This window comes from Limanda limanda, chromosome 10, assembly GCF_963576545.1.
Source record: "Limanda limanda chromosome 10, fLimLim1.1, whole genome shotgun sequence".
Lineage (NCBI taxonomy): Eukaryota > Metazoa > Chordata > Actinopteri > Pleuronectiformes > Pleuronectidae > Limanda > Limanda limanda.
This window is the reverse complement of record NC_083645.1, coordinates 1,390,629-1,418,538: the sequence shown is the minus strand read 5'-3', so window position 1 is coordinate 1,418,538 and position 27,910 is coordinate 1,390,629. Positions and strand designations below refer to the sequence as shown.

The 27,910-nt window shown below is 42.4% G+C and overlaps 1 protein-coding gene across 1 annotated transcript; it reads right to left on the bottom strand.

Moving 5' to 3' along the window:
• Window positions 1-164: 164 nt before the first annotated feature.
• On the bottom strand, window positions 165-27,634 carry slc7a11 (solute carrier family 7 member 11). Its single transcript, XM_061080282.1, has 12 exons — window positions 27,358-27,634; window positions 25,456-25,582; window positions 20,278-20,393; window positions 19,153-19,278; window positions 17,642-17,741; window positions 17,464-17,508; window positions 15,458-15,581; window positions 9,208-9,311; window positions 2,811-2,907; window positions 2,561-2,710; window positions 934-1,111; window positions 165-220 (listed from the first exon to the last, which is right to left on the bottom strand). The coding sequence occupies exons 1-12, from the start codon at window positions 27,632-27,634 to the stop codon at window positions 165-167; spliced, it is 1,500 nt and encodes a 499-aa protein (XP_060936265.1).
• Window positions 27,635-27,910: the final 276 nt, after the last annotated feature.

Genomic DNA, 27,910 nt, shown 5'->3' with positions numbered 1-27,910 from the left:
TTATTCTTCCAAAAAATGGATTACATTTAAAATCACATCCAGCAGTGACATACTTCACTTTCAACCCTACAGAAGTATGTTGAGTGGACACCAGTTTTGCTTTTACAAACGTCAGCATATTAGCTATTTATCATTGAAAGTAGGATATAGTGTTTTGAGTGGTGTTATTCCTCAACAGGGGCAACTTCCAGGATGATCTGCAAGCTTCTGTTGAAGGAATCTAAGGAAAGAGAAAAGAACATTATCAGGTCATTTCTAGACTTGAATAAGGTAACCTGTATATACCTATATAACACAAAAGTAATTTTCCACCACCTTTTGATAATTCATTTGACAATTTGGAACATATGGAAGTTTACAATAATTGGGTTTCTACAAATGTGCTTTTATATGATTAAAAAAATGTTGTGTAATTTGGAAGTTAAATTTAGCTTTTGGCTAATGTGGGTAGACCCCAACGTTTTTCAATGTGAACGTCAGGCATGTCAAGGGGATGTGCAAAGTTCTGCAAATGACAAATATTCCACACAGATATTCTACAGTTTTATGGGAAGATTAACAACTCTAGCTTAAACATAATTCTTGAATGGAGACAAGCTAGTATTTGTTCAAACTCCTGTGAGGCTTTCCAAGTTGTGACTAATTCCAACAATAAGTGTCACTCATATGCCAGTCCATATGAGTACACAATAAAAATTGATTTGATTCTGTGTCACATGTCTCTGATGGTTCCAGAAAAACTTGTATGAGAAAAAAATTATCCATTATTGTTTAATCTGTCTTTTTGATTGAGTTGCTTATTGCTCATTGTTAGAACAGTTGAGTAAAGTTATTTTTCTGTCAGTGGACTACCCAATCTTCATAATCTTTCACATGTGCGAATGAATATGAAGAGCCATTATATTAGTAGTTGTCAGCTATCCTTTAGGTTACCTAATGCCCTCTGAAGCCACTTTGGTCTCTGATCGAAGTAAATGAAGATGTAGTATGCTGGGATGCCAGTGAGGGAAATGGCAAATCCAATCCCTGTGTTTACTGGGTCCGAGTACAGAGACAGAAAGACCATGAAGAAACTTGCAAGGCAGAATACCACTGGAATGAAGATCGGGACCTATGGACAAGTCAGGAGAGATTTCTGTTACGACTCATTCACTGTATATAGAGTAATTTCAGAAAGTATGCACACCCCATTTTCACTTGTGAAATGGAAGACATTTGGAACCAGCATGACTAGAGTTTCAAGAGCTGGCGATCAACCAATCAGACTGAGAACCCATCAAGGAGGGCTTTGGTCAGGGAGGTGACCCAGGACCCACAGTCACATTAACATAGCTTCAGACATCCTGAAGGGATGAGAGAACTTGTGGAAAAGCCACACCTAAGGATAAGTGGGCCAATTTTAGACCCAATTTGCCTCTTCTGACTACAGTGGGGGCATTGCCGTTATCTGCCCAAATAGGGTTTATAAAATAATGTTTGATGGCATACTGAGATAACTCGCTATAGCCAGCGAGAGCGAACTTATCAGGAAGCACTACCAACCGGATGTTGCGTACTGCAACTAAAAGCAACGATACATTTCCAAATCACCCCCAGCTCACTCTTCGAAAGCTTAGTCTGCCTTCTCAGCCATGAAATATTGCCGTGTTTGTTTTTCTTTGAAAATCACCTTTGATCACACAAGTTTCTGTGAGATCATAAGTCTCCGTGAAATAATTTCCTACAAACGGCAAGTTTGTGATCTTAAGTTCTGACCAAAAGTCTTGTGTGTATGTTCTGGAAATCATAAAATAAAAATCTGTGAAATCTGTTGTTATTTCTTTGCTCCTCAACGTTTTTAAAATTGTTACAGAGTAGAAAGTCCTGTGATCACCAGGCCTAAGGCAGAGGTTCTCTGGCAAAGATTCTCTGGTGAGAAAAAGTTTCATCCAGTTACTGCTCATCACCAGGTTAATACCATCCCTACAGTGAAGCATTGTGGCCACATCATGCTATTGAGGCTTCTAAGCAGTAGGGACAGGGAGAATGGTCAGGACTGAGGGAAGGATGAATACAACCAAATACTAAGAGGTCCTTGAAGAAATCCTGCTGCACAGGAGATTAAACCTGAAACTGGAGGGACAATGTTGCGAAGCATACAGCCAAGACAACACTGGAGCAGCTTCAGGGCAAATCTCAGTCCTTTCATCTGTCCAAAGCTAGTAGAGACTTACCCAAGAAGACACAGAGCTGAAACTGCCCCGAAACTGACTTCTACAACATACTAAATTACAGGTTTTGAAAACTTTTTTAAATCTAAAACAGCAAAAAGTTCAGAAGTGAAGAGGTGTGAATACTTTCTGACAATAGACCACAGATACATTTGCCTGTTTAAAGAGTTTTTGAGTTTGTGGGGAAAGATGCATTTCACATTTATTTATAATCACAAATATCTGAGCAAAATCACAGGTTTACAGGTATAAGACCAAGGTGAAATACTCTGGAAAACAGTGACAATGAGTGAGCTCTGTTAGAATTTATATTGTTGCATAGGATTTAGTATAGATGTTAGGAAACTGACCTTAAAGGGGCGAGGGAGGTCAGGTTTCTTATACCTGAGGTAGATCAAACCCAGCACCACCACACCAATGAACAGCCACCGCAGGAAGCTCATGAAGTTCAGCAGGCTGTAGATGTCCCCCACAAACAGCTGGAGCATGGTCATAGGGTACTGCACACATGATAGTATTAGGGATATTTCACTTTGTCAGTGTTGTCTAAGGAGCAGTTATTAATTCTGTACATTGTGGTTCTGGTTGCAGTAAACTAACCATTATAAGAACAGCAGTCAGGGGAGTGTGTCTGCGGACGTGGATCATTGACAAAACCTCGGGGAGTTGTCCTTCACGTGATGCCACATAGAACATTCTGGTGAGCACAAATAGTGATAGTAATATTGAACTGACTGTAACTAAAAGTACTGAGTACATTACATCCAATTGTAAATTATTCTCCTTTATAGGTCATTTTCAACTTCTAATTAAATGGGATTTTGCCAAACACTACAATTCTACTTATTTAATCTTCATTGATATAATCTCCTGTGTTCACATTGAAACATTCAGTATGCTACTCAATCCACCATTGTCACAGTCTGCTCATCTCCTGTCTGCTGGTATTTTTCCACTCCTCTGTCTCTGCTCCACTCTACCTGTTAGCCACGCCCCCTCATCAGGCCAACTCTCCACACCTGTGACAGCCCTGGCTGCATATAAGCCTGCTCCTGTCTCTGCTTCAGTGCCAGATTGTCTTGCGTAAATGCCTGACCTCCAGCATTTCTCTCTCCGGCCTGCTACCTGTTATCTGCCTGCTACCTGCCTGCTACCTGCCTGCTACCTGCTCCGGCCTGCTACCTGTTATCTGCCTGCTACCTGCCTGCTACCTGCTCCGGCCTGCTACCTGCTATCTGCCTGCTATCTGCCTGCTACCTGCTTGCTACCTGCTTGCTACCTGCTCCGGCCTGCTACACAGCTCACCACTGATCCTGTCTGCATCTAGGTAATCCTCCTGCTGTGGACCTTGCCTCCACTCAGCAACACCAGACTCACTCCTTGCCAGATCTCGCTGAAGATCACTGGGAACAAAGACTTTTCACCCTGCCACTGTTAAGAACTGTTTAAGACTGCAGTGACAAATAAAGTTCATTACCAATTAAGATCTCGTCTGCCTGTGCTGCATTTGGGTCCTCACCATACCCGTGACAGTACAATCTGGCCAGACATGGACCCAGCGCACACGCCGATGGATCGCCTGGAGAAGGTAGAGGCGATGCTCCAGCACCACGAGGCGCTGCTGCTTTCGAACTCAGCAGATGTTCAACTGGCGGTGACTAAGCAGGAGCAGGCGGTTACCTTGCTAGCCTCGCAGGTCCAACAACTCGCCGCAGCTTTTGCTCAAGCTGTCCCTCTGCCTCCAGAACCAGTCCAGCCTCTACCAGTCCCGGCTGCCTCTGCTTCCGCCTCGGAGCCTCGTGTGGGGGTTCCTGAACGCTACGCCGGGGACGCGGAGGGCTGCCGCCCGTTCCTCACAAACTGTTCCATCCTGTTTGCCCTCCAGCCCCACACCTTCGCTTCGGAAGACGCCAGGGTGGCGTTCACCGTGAATCATCTGACGGGGCGCGCTCGGCTGTGGGGAACAGCCGAGTGGGAGCGTCGCACTCCAGCGTGCTCCACTTTCCAAGCCTTCGCCGCTGAGCTCCGCAAAGTGTTCGGAGAAGCTTCCCGAGGTCCGGACGCTTCTGGAGGGCTTCTAGGTCTGAAGCAAGGGTCTCGTTCAGTGGCCGATTACTCCATCCACTTCCGCACCCAGGCTAGCTCCAGTGAGTGGAACCAGGCTGCCCAGTGCGACGCATTCCTGATGGGGCTCGCTGACTACATTAAAGACGAACTGATTTCGTACGACCTTCCCACCACTGTCGACGGCATCATCGAGCTGGCGTCCCGCATTGACCGTCGCATTCAAGCGAGACAGCGGGAGAAACATCAGGGGCTCGCAGGACGACGCCAGCCCGCCCCTTCACCAGCGGCTTCCGACGTATCGATGCTTTCTGGCTGCCGGTATTCAGGGGAGCCTGAACCCATGCAGGTGGGTCGGGCCAGTCTAACGCCAGAAGAGAGGAGGAGACGCCGCGAGGGGAGCCTCTGCCTGTATTGTGGCCAAGCGGGACACTTTATTTCCAGGTGCCCGCTAAAAGGTCGGGCTCATCAGGAAGGAAGGAGTTCCTGGTGAGTCATACATCTAGCTCCTCCTCCAGCCCACGATCCCTGTGCCAGGTCCGCCTGCTACTGCCTGAGGGATCCCAGACCCTCGCCACCCTCATTGACTCTGGCTCTGATGCCAACATTATGGACTCTAACCTAGCTCTGCAGCTGGGTGTCGGTCAGATTCCCCTGCCAGCTCCAGTTTCCACCAACGCTCTGGATGGCCGACTTCTGGGAACTGTGACCCACCTGACAGTGCCTATACAGATGTTAATTTCCGGGAACCACCATGAAACACTCCAGTTTCACATCCTGCACTCTCCTCGTCATCCTCTCCTTCTGGGGTTCCCATGGCTCCGACGTCACAATCCACACCTTGATTGGACCACAGGGGCGATCCTGGGGTGGAGTTCATCGTGTCACCAGGTCTGCCTCAAGCAAGCCGCCACACCACGACCTTCTGCCACGACCAGTTCTTCTACCGATGTGCTGGGGGTCCCGGCTGAGTATCTGGACTTCAGGGAGGTCTTCAGTAAGGCCAAGGCAACCTCCCTGCCCCCACATCGGCCCTATGACTGCGCCATCAACCTCCAGCCCGGTGCCACGCCCCCCAGAGGACGCCTGTATTCCCTGTCCGTTCCTGAGAGGGGGGCGATGGAGACATATATCAATGACGGTCTAGCGGCAGGCATCATCCGCCCTTCCTCGTCTCCGGCTGGAGCAGGTTTCTTCTTCGTGGAGAAGAAAGACAAGACACTCCGCCCCTGCATTGATTATCGTGGATTGAATGACATTACCATCAAGAACCGGTACCCCCTGCCTCTCATCTCCTCAGCTTTCGAGCTCCTAGAGGGGGCCACCATATTTACCAAGCTTGACCTGCGCAACGCCTACCACCTGGTCCGGATCCGCGAGGGGGACGAGTGGAAGACGGCGTTCAATACCCCCACTGGTCACTACGAGTACCTGGTGATGCCCTTCGGCCTCACCAACGCTCCTGCTGTCTTCCAGGCTCTGGTCAACGACGTGCTCAGAGACATGCTCAACAGGGTCGTCTTTGTGTACCTTGATGACATTCTGATCTTCTCCCGCTCCAGAGAGGAACATGTACATCACGTCCAGAAGGTCCTCCAACGTCTGCTGGAAAACTCGCTGTTCATCAAGGCCGAGAAGTGTGAGTTTCACGTCTCGTCTGTCTCCTTCCTGGGGTACGTCGTAGGGAGAGGGACCGTGGAGATGGACTCAGCCAAGGTTTCTGCCGTCACCACTTGGCCCGCCCCTGATTCCCGCAAGCAGCTGCAACGTTTCCTGGGCTTCGCCAACTTCTACCGGAAGTTCATCAGGGGCTACAGTTCGGTGGCGGCCCCCCTCACAGCTCTTACCTCCTCCAAGGTTCCGTTTCTCTGGTCCACGGCCGCCAATGACTCTTTTCTGGCCCTGAAGACACGATTCACCTCGGCCCCCATCCTCCAAATACCGGACCCTGAACGGCAGTTCGTGGTCGAGGTGGACGCTTCCGACTCGGGAGTGGGGGCTGTCTTGTCCCAGAGAGCAGCCTCCGACCAGAGGTTGCACCCCTGCGCATTCTATTCCCGACGTTTGACCCCGGCAGAGAGGAATTATGACATTGGAAACCGAGAGCTCCTCGCCGTCAAGTTGGCTTTAGAAGAGTGGCGACACTGGCTCGAGGGGACTAAACTGCCGTTTCTGGTATGGACTGACCATAAAAACCTTGAGTACCTCCAGTCCGCCAAAAGACTGAACTCCCGCCAGGCTCGATGGGCACTCTTCCTGACCCGCTTCAACTTTTCCCTCTCCTATCGACCGGGGTCCCGCAACGTCAAGCCCGATGCCCTGTCCCGTCAGTTCTCGGAAAAGGAGGGGGACAGGACCGACCCAGACACTATCCTGCCTTCTTCCCGTCTGGTGGCCACACTCACCTGGGAGATAGAGGAGAAGGTCAGGGTCGCCGCCCAAGACCAGCCCGGACCTAGTGCTTGCCCTCCCAACTGTCTGTTCGTCCCGCCTGACCTCCGGTCTGAGGTTCTACAATGGGCCCACAGCACTCAACTTACCTGTCATCCAGGGATCCAACGGACCAAGGACGTGGTGCGGCGCCGGTTCTGGTGGACGTCACTGGATGAGGACATTCGGGGGTTCGTCAATGCCTGTCCCACCTGCAACCAGCACAAGCCGGCTCATCATGCCCCTGCCGGTCTTCTACATCCTCTGCCTGTGCCTCATCGTCCCTGGTCGCACATTTCTTTGGACTTTGTCACCGGTCTACCACCATCCAGCGGCAACACTACTATCCTGACGGTGGTAGATAGGTTCAGCAAGATGGCACATTTCGTGCCCCTGCCCAAACTCCCATCTGCCAAAGAGACGGCTAAACTACTCCTCCTCCACGTCGTCCGTCTCCATGGCATCCCAGTGGACGTGGTCTCTGATCGGGGTCCCCAGTTCGCCTCAGTATTCTGGAGGGAGTTCTGCTCGCTCCTGGGAGCCACCGTCAGCCTGTCCTCGGGGTACCACCCCCAGTCCAACGGCCAGACCGAACGCAAGAATCAGGAGATGGAAACGGCACTACGTTGCATGACTTCTCAAGACCCTACTTCTTGGTCCGAACAGCTCCTATGGGTAGAATACGCCCACAACACCTTGACCAGCTCCGCCACCGGTCTCTCCCCCTTTGAGTGCACCTATGGGTTCCAACCACCGCTTTTTCCGGCACTTGAGAAAGAAACATCCTGCCCCTCTGTCCAGGACTTCATCCGCCGTTGTCGCAGGACTTGGACCCGAGCCAGGGCGGCTCTACTCCGGGCCGCTGACCGCTACACCGCGGCCGCCAATCGCCACCGCTCCAAGGCCCCAGACTACCAGCCGGGTCAGAAAGTTTGGCTTTCCACCCGTGATCTTCCCCTCCGGGTGGAATCCAAGAAACTGGCTCCTCGCTTCATCGGCCCATTCGAGATCCAGGAGATCGTCAACCCAGTGGCAGTGAGGCTCAAACTCCCTAGATCCATGCGGGTTCATCCCACGTTTCATGTCTCCAAGGTTAAACCGGTCCAAGAGAGCGCCCTGGTTCCTGCCACACCACCTCCACCGCCTCCTCGCCTCATCGATGGAGGTCCCGCCTACACTGTCCGTCGTATCCTGCAGTCTCGCCGGCGTGGGAGGGGATTCCAGTACTTGGTGGACTGGGAGGGTTACGGCCCTGAAGAAAGGTTCTGGGTTCCTGGGAGGAACATCTTGGACCGCACCATCATCAGGGATTTCCATCGACGCAACCCCACCCAGACGTCCAGAACCAGGCCACCTCCCAGACCACATCCTCCGTCGGAGTCCCCAAACGACAGCGACGACAGTCTCCCCGGGACCAGGGTCTTGGAGATGGACGCTGGGCTCTCGGACGAGTATTAGCCCTCCTCCAGGCCCCCGCCTCCCACCCGGTTTGGTCCATTCGTCTTGGGACGTCGAGAGCCGTCCCTTGAGGGGGGGGTTCTGTCACAGTCTGCTCATCTCCTGTCTGCTGGTATTTTTCCACTCCTCTGTCTCTGCTCCACTCTACCTGTTAGCCACGCCCCCTCATCAGGCCAACTCTCCACACCTGTGACAGCCCTGGCTGCATATAAGCCTGCTCCTGTCTCTGCTTCAGTGCCAGATTGTCTTGCGTAAATGCCTGACCTCCAGCATTTCTCTCTCCGGCCTGCTACCTGTTATCTGCCTGCTACCTGCCTGCTACCTGCCTGCTACCTGCTCCGGCCTGCTACCTGTTATCTGCCTGCTACCTGCCTGCTACCTGCTCCGGCCTGCTACCTGCTATCTGCCTGCTATCTGCCTGCTACCTGCTTGCTACCTGCTTGCTACCTGCTCCGGCCTGCTACACAGCTCACCACTGATCCTGTCTGCATCTAGGTAATCCTCCTGCTGTGGACCTTGCCTCCACTCAGCAACACCAGACTCACTCCTTGCCAGATCTCGCTGAAGATCACTGGGAACAAAGACTTTTCACCCTGCCACTGTTAAGAACTGTTTAAGACTGCAGTGACAAATAAAGTTCATTACCAATTAAGATCTCGTCTGCCTGTGCTGCATTTGGGTCCTCACCATACCCGTGACAACCATCACACCACTGACTGAGTACTTGGAAGATGAGCACATGAAGGATCAGGCCTATGACCTTAGAGGGTCATAGGACTGCAATGAGTAAGAAATCAAGGCTGCCGGTATGGAGAACGAGAAGTTAAACCTGAAGTTTAACCTTTGAAAGCTACCTGCAGGTTGATACACTGTAGGCATACCTAATAAGTCACTACAGGCTGAGTTGACAGATTTGGAGGGCTGCTTGCACAGGCTAAATATAAGAGTGTCAACAAAGAGTTGGTTATTGGTTAAGTAGGTTTGTTATATCCTGTAAATGTACACATTTGTGAGATGAAAACCAGCAAAGAGAAACCATCTATACCTTGACAAGGCAAAGATGCAGCCATTCATAGAGCCATAGCAGGACAGAGCCACAAACACCGGAACAGCTATTGAGAATTTCCCCAGCAACTTCTCTGCGAATGCCTGTGACAGGTACAAACATACGGAGAGAAAAGAACGTGAGCATTGAAGACTTCATGAATGCAATAAGTGACCAGCAATTGTCATCTTTTGACAGGCTAGCTGTTTCCCCTGCCTCCTGTCTTTATGTTCAGTCGTGTTAATATCAAGTATTTATAGATTTAGCCTTAGTGCTGAGACAAAATGTCCATGTTAGTTTTTGTCGTCCCTGGTCTCATTAGCCTTGAATGTTTTATGAATAGCCCAAAATCTATTAATATGCTGATCTTATCCTGTTGATCAATATGATACAAGTCCTCTGTGTATCATTCAATGAGCCAATTTAGCTCCCACCTCTTGGGAATTGTGCATTTTGTGTGACAATGTGTTACTTGTCACCAGGCAGGTAACTAACAAGCCAAGTCATTGAGGCAAGCCCCAAAGGATATGGATGTAAGAAGCTTTTTCAAATGAAAAAGACTAAATTATGTTTTGTCAAAAGTGCAATTTTAAATATATTTATTGATACTCTGGATAATTAATAAAAAATAAAACTCTTTCACAGGTTCACCGGAGTAAAATGGAAGAGAGACACCAAAAATTTTTTGGAATTCAATAGGAGAGAGAATTTGAAAGATCCCAAAGAGGAATGGTTGAGGTTAGATAATGTTATGGAAGATAAATGTTATTGAAATTCAGAATCCACTTATTACACTGCAGCAAGTCATACATGGCAGCGGAGACCTGATTGCATTGAATTTTGGCTTGTATCTGGCATTCAGTTATGTTGCTGTGTGGTGTGTCGGCCCTTATAGATTATTGAGCCTTGATCCCTATGGGATGGAGTAATGCTTTAATAATGTCGTTGAATAATAAGATATTTGTTGACGGGTTCAAATAACTGATTAAGTTTATGTATAAAATAAATCTATAAATTAGATATGACTTCGAATTTTGTTGGGAAAATTGTGATTTTATCCTCTTTATGAGCAGGTCAGGAGCGATGAGAAGAGAACAGGAGGATAGAGGAGACGAGATGAGGAGAGAGGACAGAGACAGAGACACTAAAGAAAGAGGGAGATAGATAGTGCAGAGGTGAAGAAGAGGGACAGTGTTGAAACAGTTTAAAATGAACAGTCTCTCCCCTCTTATATTTATCATATTCTGATAAACCTGGTGAAAATCTATAGACGTCTACGTTGGGATGATTATCTGATCTTTTATGATCCTACAACACCGCTCTTCATCATTTTTGGTCCACCTCATCCTTTTTAGTTTTAGTCAGTTTCAGTTGCCAAAGTAAAGAATTTAATCTAACGAAAAATACTAGCTGACAGCAGTGATTTCAAAAACAAGACGAGCACGTCAGTCAAACTTCAGCATCTGCTTTGAAATGAGATTTCATCCAATTAGGCTGAAAGAAAAAAATGCAAATAAGCCACAAGGGTGTTTGGTCTGATCTTATTAATTTAAGTAACACATTCAGATATGAAAGAGAATAAAACAACAAAGTCTCCAGTGCAATATAACTTTTAAAACAGGAGCCAGCCAATCATTGAACTTTCTGTATAATAACACAGACCCTGAGTAAGAGGTAACTCAGACACATTCAGAATGCTACGCTGCTATTAATCCTGACCTTCTAAACTTCCGTTTTGTCACGACTGTGCCAGTTGATTTTTTTCTGTAATTTCTGTAAAGGCCGTAGGTGTAATAGCCTGTTTATGTCACTGCCACTTCATTACACTTTTAAAGTAGTTATTTCTAGTTGGATTATTTTTGCTTGAAAAACAACTTGACGCATCAATATCTAACCTCAATTCCTTTGTGATCTTAAATGGGTCTCTTCAGGTTGTTATTACAGGATTTTCTTTGGCCCCATTGCTTTCCCTTTGCAAAACGTTAAATTTGTCCTACGTTTTAAGCGCAAATACCACAGCGCAAGAGCCCTTGCGAGCCCCTTGCTTGCTTGCATACCCCTTCTTGCGTGCGTCGCACTATTTTTCTAACTAAACCATAAAGCTACGTAAGCCTCACACAGCACGCAAGGCTGCGATTGGTCTGCTAACTACATCCTTTCCGGAGTCAAATTTCCGGTTTCATGCCCCATAATACCGGCAGAAACCATGAAAGATTTAGAAGAGAAAATAATAGAAAATCAAAATAGAAGAGTGTTTGGCAGAAGATCCGAAAGTATGACCACTTGTATAACAGAAGATATGGGACAAATTTGTCCCCAAGAAAAAGGCTATGAGGAGCAGCAGTGGCGATGTAAATAAACAGTCGAAGACTACTGCCACACACAAAGAAGGCGTCTCTAAGGTCGTCTTCGACAAAAAACAGTACTCCGCCTAGTGTGCTGGTGGTGAATTGCTTTGCAACACGCGCAACCCTTGGAGAACCATAAATTATAACGAGTCCGTCGACACAACTGCGTGAAAAGCCGCAGTTGCAGAAGCATACGCCGGCTTTTAGATAGAATTAGAGCAGTCTACAGGGCTGCTGGTAAAACCCGTCATAAATGGGTCATGCAGAGGTGGGAGCAAAAGCTGCTTATTATTCATGAAGCCCTTCAGTGCTGATTAGTCGCGGCCCATGCTTGTTTGAACAAGCACAGACTAAGAGGGAAAAATTATGACTTTGTAATATGTGTCTGTAAATGTATACAAACGGACACGGAAATTATGTTGTCACTTAGGATCCTTTCCAGGTAACGATGCAATGAATCCTGTTTGAATATGTTAAATATTTACAATACTGCAATGAGTTTATAAGAGAACATTTTCTGAAGACATTTTTCCCAAACCCAATTGGTCTTTATGCAATGGCTTGAAGGATTAATCACCATAACATATATAGATTCAAATGTGTACAGGGAGCTCTACACAGAATGAGGTCTCTATAAAACTAAAGAAGGGAGTTGTTTTTGTTGTCTTGGTGAGGTTAGAGTTTATTTACAAATTAGCTTTTACTATGACATTTTTTAATTCAGTCAAGCATGTGGAAATGATCTGGAACACCACAGAGGCAGCATTCAGTCTTATCACATAACGACAGAGGTCAATCACTGAGTGGTGCACTGGCTTCCATTGTAGCCACAGAGGCATACCATCATGTTTTAGAGATTCAAAAGACACCAGTTTGTGTTTACAAAAACCAATGTACCTCATCTGTAAGAAAGCCACACACAGTATAATGTCACACTGGGCAAATATACAAGTGACACAAGAGCCAACTAAACTAGACTAACTAACTGTTGAGGTTCCGTTAGAGATTCATCAGTTAACATTTGGTTTGATTTATTATGTTGGTCAATTTTAAAGACATATGTGATCAGCCATAAGAGAAACATACATAAATGTTGTTCGGCATTCATAGACCAACTGCACAAAGCACCTACACTTATCTTATGTCTCACGTACAACTCCAATATATAGGGCGGCCTCCTCAAGACAAGTGCTAAACATGAGTTAAAATATGTAATTAAGTTTGAGAAGTTTTGCCTATGAAAAGAACAGAGTAGAATTCCTTTATAGCAGCACAGGCGTCTAAGAACACTTGCTCTTAACACCTTTCTTAAGGCGCTCCTATCACTCATCTTGCACAGGGCAATAAAACTAAGTGCATTAGCAAAGATCAGAGATCTCTCAGTGAATGAGTCTTCCTCTGCTATAGGTTTACAATAGCACTGATAGCAGCCTTTAGTCTAATAAGCAATGGTGGCTGTTATTAGGGGATGTCTGTGATCTGATTAGCAGTATCACGGCTGAAACAATCACATTAACAGCTGCTGGAAGCCGAGCTGTCAGAGACACTCTGCTGATAATGACATTTTAAGTGCAGGAAGGAAACCATGGTGCTCGGTATAGGACCAAACATCACTAATAGCAGAGAGGTGAGACCTCAGCCACATATAACGCAGTGTGTAACCTTTTATATCACCAATAAAAATACCAGGATTATCATGGGAATATCATCAGTGTTATCCAGGTATTGTTAAAAATGGGCTGACAAAGTTCGAAAACACTGGAACTTTTCAATTTATGTAATTATAATAATAATAATGATGATGATAATAATAGTCATATCTCATAAATCTTTCCTCTAATTGACTTCACACTTGCCATGTGTATTTGGGGAGAGGCGGTGGACTAGTGGCAGAAACTTGGACTACTGGCAGAAAAAGGTCGCTGGTTCGACTCCACGGTTCGACTCCACAGAGTTTCAACGAAAACTTACCTGGATGGAATAGCAACAAAAGACGAACCTGGATCTTTCCAAAATATCATAAGACTATTCTCCCTACCCTGTCTAGTGCCCCTGAGCAAGGCACCTTACTCCCCCAACATTTGCTCCCCGGGCGCCGTACATGGCTGCTCTGTGTGTCCTGCACCAGATGGGATAAAAGCAGAGGACAAATTGCATGAATATGTTTGTGCATGTGTGTGGGATAAATAAAAATGTATCTTATCTTATTCTTAGTGGTCATGGGAAGGGCAGTGCCAAGTTTAGTGCAATTTGGACATGGTTTAAGTTTAATATGCATGAATTATAACAGCCTCTGTCTGTGATTTCATTCCTTTTTAGGCATATAAGATAAAAAAAAATTGTTAACTCAATGATATAAAACAATGTAAAAAAACTAATCTTAAAAAAAGAATAATACAGCTGGAATCACTGGAAACATAGTACAATCTTACGATACTCTGTTAATATATAAGAAATCTATTGGGTCTTTTCTCTCAACATTCACAAGTCTCCCTCAATAAAAACTGTATAAACAAGCAACCAGTGCTCTGTGTCTGTGCATGTGGGGTTATGTATTATTCCTTCTCTTTGTTTGTTTTCATTTAGGCACTTAAATCTTCAACAAACTCCATCATTGTGTTGTTATGAATAGGGTCCTAACAAGACCCCAACAGGGCATTATTGTTCACTTATACACAACACTACACAACATCATCAGTCTCTGCTGCTCTGCTGGAGAAAAAAAAACGATGTTGTGTTAAGAGTTTCACAGGATGATGCACAATTAGGAGTTTTGGCAGCACATGATGTCAGTACAAGCCAACCTTTGGCAGATGGTCAGCTTGCAAACATTTCCTGTAGCAGGTAAGAGTCCTTCTACTCTTGATGTTGGAATTTCCAGTCAACATTTTTACATCTGAGATATTTTAAAAGCTTTAGTTTGTGTTTGTTGTAGCAGTTCAAGATCACTGCCTTGTTGTTGCAGTAGAAGTTTTTTTTAAGGGGTTTGCTTTGTTGTGTGTGTTCCTCTTGACATTTTTAACCTGAATTTGATGCGAATTTTAGTTGGAAGGTTTGTCCACATGACTGTTTTGTCCCCAAAACACTTGGAGTTAACCAGATGTGACTTTGCAGATGTTGACATTTGTTTAATTCACAAGGCCCTGATGTGCATGGCTGTGTGTTCATCCTTGCTGCACAGTAAAATTGTGCTCCAACCAAATCCACACGTCAGTTAAACATTCTTGCAGTTACATGGTGGGGTTTAGTTTTGCCTCAGCCCAGCAGAAAGGCAGTTTTCCTGAAAGCTTTCTTGGTCTTCATCAAAATCCCTTTAACTGACATCTCTTTCAGATTTCAAGCAGGAAGTTTTATCTGTCCCACACCTTTGATCATTTATTCTTTTAGCATCCTCCGTCAGTTGCTCAGAGGATCCCATGATGTTTAGTGTAACCAGAAAGTTTGAGGAGCTTTTCTAATGAGCTGACATTTCCAAATGGCAGGTGTTGACCTACCTTACAAGTCCCATTGAGGGAATTAGCAAGGTCTTAGACTTATGAGTAATAGTGGCCAAGGTGTTGCAATTATTTTTAGTTCAAAAACATGAGCAATCAGCTTCAAACTTCTACACACAACTGGATAACTGTAACTTTTTAAGCAATTGTTATACTTAAAAATGTATTTTCAGGTTGATAGTAATTTAGAGTGTTATTTTGTATTGTCATCTCTGGTTAGAGGGGAGATTGTCCTTTTTGTCTTTTCATTCAAATATATAAGGAAGAGTACCTGACCACGACCCTGAGAGTTGAAATGTTAAAATATTATACTTTGAACTTTGAACCAAGCCAGTGAATGCAATTATTATTATTTATTTTTACCTTGTTTGTTGTGTGCTTGTGTTTAAAACATTTTGTATTACTTACCACAGCAACAGCATCAGACGCCAGTATCTCCTCTGCTGACATCACTGTGTAGTAGGCCACATTGGTGAGCACATAGCAGGAGGTCACAATGAACATGGAGATACAGATAGCTAACGGAAGAGTCCTGAGGATAGGAGGGATAATAACAGTAGCACAAGGTCATTCACCTTTATTTCACTTTGTGTGACCGATACGTCTTGTCTAACAACCATCGATGCCCTGACTAAACAAATTTTCTGAGGATAGGTTGTGAGAGCTGCTTTTCAAAAAATAACACACACAAGTAAATTTGAATATTGTTACATATTAAAGTCAGTATAACATCAACTTCCACTGCACAACAACAGTTAGGTCATACTCTGTTGCTGTCCATTTCTCTTTGATCAGTGAATGCTGTTTTCATTAACTGATTTCTCCTCACTTCTGTTTGTTGTAACTGGAATGTTAAGTTACTGATAACTGAACTCTACTGTGTATGAAAACATGAACCAGGGGTAGCATTCTCTTGTTACATTAGTTGTGATGGCAGAATATCAAACAACAGCAAAGAGTAGTAGTCATAGTTTTCCAATCTTTAATCACTTCTTGGCATATTTTCTTTCCATTCAAGAATGGACAATAAAACGCCGTTATTGTTTTAGTTGCACTGAGTCATATCTTAAAGGTTTTTATATCTAAAGGCGTTTTCATTAGTCTAGCATTATTCTTGTTTTCCTTACTTTCAACAAATCCATGTAAAGACAGAAACCCATAATGTGATTCTTCAGTATTTGGATTACCTTCCCATGTGGCTCACGGCCCCAAGTGCATTGGTTCCTACTGAACATACAAATCTAAAAAAAAAGGAAAAGCTTTTGGATGTTCTTTTGTAAATTAACTTAAGTCAAGCAGGAGAAAATGGTGCATTTCTTAGGAGCTTTTTTCTGTAGCAGATGAATCCGCATTTGGTCTCTACAGCAGCAGGGTACTTCATCTGGAGTCGATTCAGAACAAAGTGTGTAATAATCATCCTGAAACACGTCACCCAGTGCAACTGTGTGGCTCAATTGTGTATTTTCAAGTATTTTCAATTCAAGTACATTCTCGGACAACAAGGGCACTCTAAGGAAAAATATATATATCAGGCTCTGGATACACGCACAATACGAAACATCTCTGCTTCTATTAGAGCAGTCACCCTAAACCCCAGAAATTGTTTCTGCCGTATGACAACTTAAATGAATTAAATCAAACATTAACAGACAAGGAGGGATACAACGTAATAAAATAAAAATAACTCCTGTTAATTTACCAAAAATAGGATATAACATTTTTAATTTGGACTATTAAATATTAAGTTACTTTAATCTGTCATAGATAATGATCTCGCTGATCATTAGTTTGATTGACAACATGTCGTGCTTTTGAATAAATCAACATTCATATTTCCGCTCTGTTCTCTCTCTCTTTTACCTCTATTTTGGTCACTAACGACTCCTGAGGTAAATCAATATCTTTCCAATTTGTTAACCAGCTGGTCTCTAATTGTTTCTACTCACTGTTTAGTGCTGAGCAGGTAGTTTATAGTGAGTTTTCGGAGCCATTTCACTGAAGATAGCTCACCAAAACAGTTAAGGTTTGATTAAATTAGTTGAAAGATGCTTAAACAGTCTACAGAGTTCCTTTATCACTTAGGCCAACACCTTTCACACACATGATCAGATCACCCTGTGGTGGGCCTGCCTCGGAACACAACTGAAGATAAGTCCCTAACCTCCACTGGTAGTCACCAACATCTCCTGGTGATTCCTGACATCTACTGGTGGATGGCCACTAAACAAGTGTGGAACACCTTTAGCTTTGTTCTAAATAAGGTGAGCCAAAATAAAACATTGGTGATAAACACTTTTCATGTGCCTCGATTCACTTTTGTGCAACTATTAAAAAAAATTACATTTTTCTTTGGGGTTTCAAATTCAGCAAGTTAACTTGATCAATATACGATTAGTACAACAGAGTTAACTCACTTCTCAGGTTGCTCGAGTTCTTCTGTCACAAAGTTCAGATAGAACCTGGAAAAGGAAGCAATTGTAAAACCTCCACTGATTAAAAGGATGATGAAGAGATATAAATGTCTGACTGAAACTTTACACAGGTACAAACAGTATGTGTGTATTCATGTGTACGTTGGAGGACCATACCTACCACCCAGCGTATGCATACATCCCAGAGTAGAATGCCAGTGGCATTCCAGACAGCTTCATGTTGTCAAACTGAAAGGCATTCTCAAAGTTCTTGGTCTCCCCTGCAAACACACACACACACACACACACACACACACACACACACACACACACACACACACACACACACACACACACACACATGACAGCGAGAGAGAGAGAGAATTTTTCTTATTTTTTTAAGGATGATGAGGATGTGATGAGCTTTCAAAAAAAATTTAAATTGTTAAGATTACAATGCAGGTTTTTCAGGGAGATTAAAAATACTTTTTATATATAAGTGCCCTGCTTTATGTAGATCATATTTTAGAAAAATGTCTGCCTACAAACAGAAAAAACATACTTGCATACAATGGAATAATAATGCTAAACTGCAGTTTTGAGTTTTGATTTAATTTGATTTCCGTTGAATTAAATATATTTGCATATAATGTTAAAACAAAGTGATTTGATGTGTATGGTTTCTTCAGAGCTCACCAGGTATGAAGTACAGTTTATTTATTTTTTGTGAATGAGAAAATGACTCATTGCCTCAAATAAATTAAAGATGTCTAATATTATTATTTCAGTACCTATATATATTTTTTTCCTATGATTTACTAAAAGAACTACAGTATTTTATGGTTATAAATTCTCTACAAATTATTTTGTGTTTGTATATTATATTTACATTTTCTATTATAAGTGTATTTGAGTGCCTGTATGAGCAATATAAAAATTTATTAATTTACTATATATACTGCAAATCCTTTAAGGGGGTGGGCACATTGGTCAGGAGGCAGGGTACACAGTGGCCAGGTTGCCACCATATCACAGGGCTGACGTGGAGAGACAAACAACCCTTCACACTAATACTCTGTAAAGAGTATGTGAAGAGCTGAGTTACAAACCAGTAAACAACTGCTCCAGAGCTTCAGCCAAAGATGAACTGTGTATCAATGATCCTCCAGTAATTTGATAACTTAAAAAGTTGTTTTTTGACACCTGATATGATGCAGTTATTGGTGGATAGTGTCATTAAGTTAACTTTAAATATATTTCAGCTAAAAACGAAATGTGTGTTTAGTTATCACTATCTGTGATCTGTGATTATAAGATGAAAATTTGAGCAGCATTATTATCATGTATGGAACGTGATAACAACTCCAGTAAGACATTTATCATTTTACAGCTGAAGACGTCATCCTAAAGTATTGTCTGATCTTCTGGTCCCTGTGAACTCTGGTTGTTGCTGTGAGAACATTGTGAAATGCTCATGCTGTGAGCAGCTGTGTGTTGTGGCCTGAAAGGCTTCAAGGTCATATTTATAGTGCATGTTGATGTGCGACAAAGGAAGCTGTGTTAATTGTTGCAGCTGCTCTGTGTGAACTCTGGAAAACCATCCTGAAACACAAAGAAACACTACATTGCCCTGGACTTGAGAGGCTGATGAAGCTCCAGTGTGATACTGACAGTGGCTATTTGATGTCTTACCTTTAAATAGCTGATACAATCCTGGCACTATGATGATGGCGATGGCAAGCAGCTTGCTAAAGGTGAGGAAGATCTGGATCCTGGCTGACCAGGTCACACTCATACTGTTTAGGTACATGACAGACGCTACAGATAGAGAGATTCATATCATTCATTATTTGGTGGCCATATTGGAAGCCCATTAGTCATCAGTGGCTGTTGCTTATTGTGTTTCTAAACTAGAAGTTGGTAATTCAGTACATTCAGTCATTACATTAAAATAGCAAATTTACACATCTACCACATCTACATCTTCTATATATATATATATATATATGAAAAATATCTAAAAGAAAAAAACTTTTGGTAAACTTTGAAATGTTACCATGAACTGACTTTCCTCAGGCTAATCGACAGTCTTTTCCAAAGCTAATTTGACAAGCTTTTGAGTTGTCCTCTGTCCCAAACTTCACATGTTTAATATGTGTCCTTGTCTGAAGACATCTAAATGCACATATTCAGGTAAAGTCATAGGTCCACCTTCTGGTAACAGGAAGTAAGCCTGACAAGTGACATTGGTTTTACATAACAATGTTATGGTCTGGTCTAAACAGCAACAAAATGTGTGTTTCGCACATTTTCTCCAGCACCACATAGAAGAGACAGCAAATTATATCAAATGTGCAAAACATGCCACCATGTACCTCAAGCAGGAAAGGGCATCTAACATGTTAGTGCAGTGTACAATGAACACAAATGGCATCCCCAAGGTGCAAGCGATTGTGGCAGCATATACTGCTAGCAGCTTTATTATACGTTTTGTTGAATATGGGTATTCAATTATGTCATGTATTTTGTCACATAATTTGTAGAGTTGCTTTATACTTTGTCTGTGTGGTGTTCAGTGTTGCTGTGTTTTAATTGACAGTTTTGTCAAGATAAAGACAGTCGTAGGTCTTCCATGTGGACAGCTGACACCAACCCCTTCTTTTCTCCAGCCTCTAACTGCATAGTTTAATTATTGTTATCCTGTGTGCTTACATCTCCTGTCAGTCATATAGCAGGTTATAACAGGTTAAACAGAAAACACCACCCTGACATATTGTCACTCTGATTAGTTCATTTAACAGCAGTCAATGTACTTACTTATGCCGATTGCAGTGGCCAGTTTGACAGCTACAGGGGGGATAGCACAGGGCATGAACAGAGGCTCCAGGATGTACTGACCAAAGGCAAGAGAGATGACTGCCATCCCTGCAGGCCTGCAAAACACACACACAGGTTTGGAATAAACTAATACCACATTTTCTAAGAATTAACAGTTCCTTTTTTTGTTTTGTGTTTTATACTGAAACTAATTACAACTCTGTTTCATCATGAAACCTTGCAAAAAGCTACAATATCGGTCATTGAATTTTCCTTCACTGATGTGAAAGCTTGCGTTAACTTGATACAGGTTCAAAAAGTATAAATTATGTGCATGAAAAAAACCTGTCTTCCGTGCAAAGGCCCTACAGGTTCAGTGTGTAAGATTTAGGTGAAAGGGTTCTACTGGCAGATATTGAATATAAAGTAATCCTAGAGATGCTTTCACCTGTGTGTAATCATCTAACATGTACAATTTGTTTTTTTGTATTACCGGAGAACGGGTTCTTTATATTTAAACACTCTATATCTACACCAGGAGCGTGTCCTCTCTACGGGGGCCGCCATGTTTTTTACAGTATCCCAGACTGGACAAACTAAAAACCCTTTGAGTTTTAATGACAACTGAAGTCTATCACAGGTTCTCTTTTATGTTTGGAAGGGGAGAGTGAGGTGAGGGGTATTCAGCTGCAACTTGAAACATCACCACTAGATGTCACTAAAGTATACACACTGAACCTTTAAGTAGGATATACTTGTCACCACGCAAAAAAAACATGTCTGCCAAGATATTTAGCTTGGCTAACACGACAAATGAGCAAAACCCAGTTTTCCATAGGACATCACTCAAAAGGGCAGACACGAAATAGACATCCAACTTAATATTAAATACAAAATCCATTTATGAGACTCGAGTATTACAGAATGTAGTGACAGCAACAAGCTTTGGTTAGTTAATAATAATAATAATAATAATACATTTTATTTATAAGGCGCCTTTCAAGATATTCAAGGTCGCCGTACAACAGTCAACAATACAGTTAAATCAAATTTTTTAAATGCACAAAGCAGAGCAGCAGCAGAACAACAATTCCAGCAGGCAGGAACATTAAAATTTATACGCCTGCCTAAACAGGTGGGTTTTGATGTTAGATTTAAAAAGAGCGATTGAATTTGGGTCAATGTTCCTGATGTCAGGGGGGAGGGAGTTCCAGAGGTGAGGGGCAGAGCGACTGAAGGCTCTAGATCCCATGGTGGACAGATGGGCTCGGGGGACGGTCAGGCTGATGGAGGAGGCAGACCTGAGAGACCGGGTAGGGACATTGATATGGAGGAGGTCAGAAAGGTATAGGGGAGCGAGGTTATGGATGGCCTTAAATGTATGGAGGAGGATTTCATAGTCAATGCGGTGTTTAATAGGAAGTTCAATAAAAAGGTAGTTCAATAATAGCCCTACAGAGGGTCTATCATAACAATAACAGTCAAACCCTCAGCGGATTATATCTATAGTAGATTATATTTATAGTAGTTTGAAGATTTTTATCTCCTCTACTTTGTTTGTATAGCTCACCAGTAGCTATAGGGTCCAGTCAATGAGTCCTGACTCTGTTTAGATTAATAAGAGCAAACACAAAAGAAGATATAATCCGCAGGATGAAGTGTACCCTTTTGAAATGCACACTTCACCACACAGTCATAGAAATGACTTCCAATAGACTCTTTTCACAGCAGCAATTTTGACATGAAATAGTAGGTAACACAGGTTTTACATTCAACAGAAGTTGTATTAATGTGAATGGTAGCTTTTTTTCTCAAATGAACAGATACAGTGTGTGTGTGTGTGTGTGTGTGTGTGTGTGTGTGTGTGTGTGTGTGTGTGTGTGTGTGTGTGTGTGTGTGTGTGTGTGTGTGTGTGTGTGTGTGTGTGTGTGTGTGTGTGACTGTGTGTGTGACTGTGTGTGGGTGTGTGATATGTTAAGGGAGGATTACATCCAACCTTTTCCCATAATGGCCTCCTCATGTGGTGGACTTGTGCTTGGCTTCAATAAGAATCAAATAAGGTTGACTGGTCCCACTGGCTCATCTTATAGCTTGTCAGTATTCCCTTCTTCATTTCCCACAACAGCCACTGAGCTGCTGCAGCCTGGGAAATCTCTCTTTCGCTCTTGTTTTCATTCTCTACCTCTGTCTTTGTTCATTTCCCATGGTTTCCATTCAGTCCTGCTAGCCCGAGGCCAGCATAAAATTGGGCGGCTCAGGATAGCCACTGGACTGTTTATACTGCTTTGCCTCGGCTGTGTACACACACAACTTCACATGGAGCTTTTTTCTCCCCACACTGGTTTGAACTTACCTCGGACCACCACAAGGTCAGAGACAGACAGTGCCTTTCTTTTTCAGGTGTGGTGATCTCTGTCACCCAGCAAAGTCTTACACATTTCCTGAAATGCAGATAATGTTAAGGGAACAAACCACACTGAGACAATGGGCTGCATTATGTGTAAATTGTGTAATATATATTAAACTCTATCGCTCTTCTCACGGGAGTATAGCAACTTCAATGTTAGTTCAAATGGATTTCACAATAGATTCCAGATTACAGGTCAAAAGATAAAATTATACGTATATATAAACTCCTGAATCATAATCCACTTCTCTGTGGATTCATCGCTTTAAGAGAAGGCTTAAACCTTCCTTTTTGATAAGATAGATAGATAGATAAATAGATAGATAGATAGATAGATAGATAGATAGATAGATAGATAGATAGATAGATAGATAGATAGATAGATAGATAGATAGATAGATAGATAGATAGATAGATAGATAGATAGATAGATAGATAGATAGATAGATAGATAGATAGATAGATAGATAGATAGATAGATAGATAGATAGATAGATAGATAGATAGATAGATAGATAGATAGATAGATAGATAGATAGATAGATAGATAGATAGATAGATAGATAGATAGATAGATAGATAGATAGATAGATAGATAGATAGATAGATAGATAGATAGATTACTTTATTCATCCCCGAAGGGAAATTAAGTCGTCATAGCAGCCGGTATATTTGAATACAATAAAATACAATACAAAAAAATAAAATAAAAAATATTGAGGTAGAAAGAATAAAAACAGAAACACAAGATAAATAGGTAGATAAGGTGCAGTGGCAAGATGATGGTAATAGTACTGATGATATGATGGTAATGTTATTGTTAGACAGTATATAAAAATAGTACAGTATATATAGTATATAATATAACATAATATATATTTATATACCATTATTGGCAATACTGCTATCATTACAGGTGTAATTACTGCTCCCTTCATCTCTCAGACTTTTTACTTTTGTAAATAAACTTTAAACATTGATACACCTCTCCATTTACGTTAGACATTATGTAGTCTTAATTGCCCCTCGGACTCCAGCTGTGGCTCAGGGCTTAGTGTGGTTGTCCTCCAATCAGAGGGTAAATGGTAAATGGTTTTGTTTTTATATCTTTTTTTTTACCGTAGGGTCAGTGGTTACATCCCAGTCCTCCCCATTCCTCATGCCGAAGTGTCCTTGGGCAAGATGCTGAATCCCAAATTGCCCCTACTCATAGAGAAAGTGTTGCAATTAGATGCACTGTGTGAGTGGAAGAATGTAAAACCGTTGTGTAATGTGCTTTGAATTGTCATCAAGACTAGAAACATGTAATATAAATACAGATTATTTTTCTTCTGTCGGTCCTGGGAGAGGGTTCAATTAAACACCGCTGACTTGCAGATTAACCACTAAATACACTTTTACTGGCAGAGGGTTGGAACCATGAGCAGGTGACAATTCAACACAGCATCGTTCTGGATAAACTATATGATTTTAGAACATGCTGAACAAAAGGCTTGACCTAAGAGAAGGTATGCAGGCTGATGCATTTGTTTGAGAGGTTTTTATGCTTATATATATTTCTCTTTTCTTTTTTATATTTTTCAATATCTTATACTGCTTTCCATTTGAACTAATCATATCAAGATCCGGTTCTTTGTGAAAGAGCAAACACTTGAGAACCGTTCAAGCTACAGGTGGTAATGGTTTGGAAATTACATAATGTATTTGCTTTAAGGTATTTGCTTATCACATATAGGTCAGTGTCATGTCTAAGTGCAAACCTTGTTGTATTTCTTTTTGGGAGGTTTAGTTCAGTTTACTTCAATAGAACTGTGTTATATAAAAGTGATAGTGTGTCATAGATATAGTTACATTTGGGAATCCAGGGCTCTGTTTCCTCCCTTTCATGGCATTTCTCATATTTAACTAATAATGTGACAAGATCAAAAGATTACACAATGTTCAAGCAGGCCAAAAAGGTTAGAGCAGCATTCACTTATATTCGTGGCCACTTCGAGGCAAAGGAACAATCTCGTACAATCATGTTACAAAATAGTTTGTGTCTAACATGTAAGCAAACAGTTACCTATTTACACATAAGAGCATTATCATTATTTTAGGTCACGGTTATGAAGTCTAATAATCCCGCTCTGTTGGGTCACCACCAACTCTTAAGGGAAATATCTGAGTCTGTACCTGCTCCTCTATAATGTTCACCAACTATTTGTCTTGCTTTGTATTTTAGCCGCTATGTGAGAAGCCACACACTAGGAGCTGCGCTGCTCCTCAGTCAGTCTCGTCTATTGTCTTTGCATGCCGCCTGTGGCCGCCTGTGGTTCACAGCGAATTTGGGAGTGAAATTCTCTTTCAACCCAGTTTCAATATCCATCTATTGACTATGTCACAAACAGAACTACTCGAATCCTTTACTGTACCTGTTTCAAGTTAAGAACCCTCTAGCGTTTTGGACAACTGAATCCACCCATTTGTTTTGACAATGTTTTATGTGTTTTGCAGGACCGTTGTGTCCTGGTATTTGATGAGTACATAGGCTACAGGTCTCTGTGGCTAACCAGAAGGTCGGCAGTGCAATCCAGTCTTCCCCATCTGCAAGCCGAAGTGTCTTTGGGCAAGAAAGCGAACCCCACATTGCCCCCGTATCTTGCTCGGCATGCAGAATGAGGAACATTACACATAGGGATTTCCTCCATTGTTAATATAAAAGTATTGATTAGTGCAGCTTTAAGTTAAAGGTTAGGTTAATAAACATGCATCAAGGAGGCAGGCATTACCTTATTGCAATAAGATCCACCCACAGCCTTATGAAAGCCATCTGAGGTCCAAAGATTTCCATTATGTATGTGTAATGTCCACCAGACTTCTTAATACAAGTCCCCAGCTCAGCATAGGACAGGGCTCCTGTAGTGACAGAGTTGACAGATTAGCTTTGGCTCTGAAACAATAAGGTAGGCAGAGAATAGACCCAGGGCAATTAACTTGTCTTAGCCTCATCTGAAGAAATGTACTGTCCCTCTCTGGGCCCCATGATCACCTAGATATATCACTGAGGGGAGGTTTCCAACATCTCAACCCATAACTTAAGACAGACAGATTTAGGTGTATGCATTAATTACAAGGTTAGGGAATTCAGGAAAGGGGGGTTTATGAAGAGAACGCAAGGATAATGTGCTTGGGCATTTTATTACAGTATAAAAACTCAAGGCTTTAAGAATGCCTCAACAATATATGTTGCAATGCACAAATATGCACAATAGTGCTTTAGCACTGTCTCCTGCAATTCTGGTATTTCAAACCTCCTAGATATTACATTTATATATTACTATGATAACATTGTGCTGTGTTGTTGAAAGCAACTGCTGCCTAAATGTTGTCTGTTTAGTATTTTGAATTGATGAGATGTGACAGTTATAAAATGCACATGAGTTGCTGTGGAGGGATTCGGGTCTCTGTTGTTTGTTTTGCTAATCTTGACCTCCTGTCTGTGGTTAAGCCACAAAAGCCAGGGGAAAATGTTGGTGAAAGGTGGTTTTGGTTAACATTGTGTTCTGTATTAAACCATACCACAATCCTTCTAAAACCTTGAGCAAGTGCTAACAGCGCCGAAACATAATTAAAGCAGGTTGAATAATATAATAAAATGTGTTCTGCAAGATCAGATTATTCAAAATGTGATGTTGCCATCATTACACTTATCATATCACATCAATAATAATACTAATGATGAAAAATGGAGTGCATTTATGTCACACTTTTCTAGCCCAGGAACACTCTGGTTGCTGGACGACCACTCTCCCTCTGGAGCCATGCTGCTCCAAGAATAATAATGATAATTCACATTATCATGATTTATATTTTTGTTTAAGATCATGAGCATGAGCATCAAAGGCATTGCACAGCTGCAGTATTACTGTTACCTTCAATTAAGCTGTTTGAGGGACCCTGGGGTAAAGTTTTGGCTTTGGCCCCTGCTGCGCTCAAGTACATCCCACATAACATTTAACAAATGGCGACTTTGTTATAGAGACAACAACTACTACACCTATGTTGTAATACTCTCTGCTTATGCTTTGTAAGGGTTTTTGATAAAACAGAACTATTTAAAGAAAACGTACCATAAAAGTATGATGTAAACGGATGTTAGTCTTTGAACCAGGTTTTCACTATTGCATACCTACCTTATATCCCAATGTAGCTGTGCATTGGTGGCACAATTTGTTGTTCATAGAAGATATTTACATACATCACAAAACCATTCACAACTCAATCATAGCACTGTTTTTTAATAAGCTGCACAACTGCAATAATCCAAGTAATGTGTACTTTTGTATTTGTATCATAACTTACTTGTTCTTTCGCATAAACATAACACATACACATACAAACAAGCTTACACTAAGTTTTGGTCATCAAAGAGTATTTTAGCAGTATGTTGTCACAGTTTTTCTGTGTAGCTTGCTGTGACATTAATTTATATAATTAAAAGTTGTTGTTGTTTCCCTGGTCGGAACCCCTCTCCAAGGAGAAGGGATTTCTTGTGTTCTGAGGACTTATTTATTCTGTGTACAGTCAGTAAATGCATATCCTCCAATGAAACTAAAATCAAAATCCCATTCAATAGATTTTCAAAGTAGTGGACAACTCCTCTATACCTAAAACAGCTATGAAGAACTCACCAAAAAGTGACAGCACACCACAGCCAATCCACACGATTAGGGACATTCCTATACTGCCAGAGTATTTCAGGATACCCTTTGGAGAGATGAAGATCCCGGCCCCGATGATGGTTCCGACGATGATAGAAATCCCTCGAAGCAGGGTAACCTTCTTCCCCAATCCTACCTTCCTGTCATCTTCATCCTGCAGTTTCCCATTGGAATCTGGAGTCCCATTTTCAGAAAACTTGAGTCCATTTGTTGTAACTCCTCCAGTAGATGTAGACCTTTTGGTCATATTTTAACACTGTCTAACGCAATCTCTCTTCAAAGTAATGAACTGAAGTGGTTGAGCCTCCACCCACTTAGTGGTCTGTTCAGGCAAAGTTACAAAACTAGTAGTTAAACTAAATTCCATTGAGCAAAGACCTTCTCTCTCTCTCTCTCTCTCTCTCTCTCTCTCTCTCTCTCTCTCTCTCTCTCTCTCTCTCTCTCTCTCTCTCTCTCTCTCTCTCTCTCTCTCTCTCTCTCTCTCTCTCTCTCTCTCTCTCTCTCTCTCTCTCTCTCTCTCTCT

Excerpts from the sequence above, each read along its gene's own strand:
- slc7a11 (XM_061080282.1), bottom strand. The coding sequence starts at position 27,634 with ATGACCAAAAGGTCTACATCTACTGGAGGAGTTACAACAAATGGACTC. Across the intron at positions 20,394-25,455 it reads GTGGATCTTATTGCAATAAG|GCCTGCAGGGATGGCAGTCA; the intron begins GTAATGCCTGCC and ends TGTGTTTTGCAG. Across the intron at positions 2,908-9,207 it reads TGCATCTTTGCCTTGTCAAG|AATGTTCTATGTGGCATCAC; the intron begins GTATAGATGGTT and ends TGTGCTCACCAG.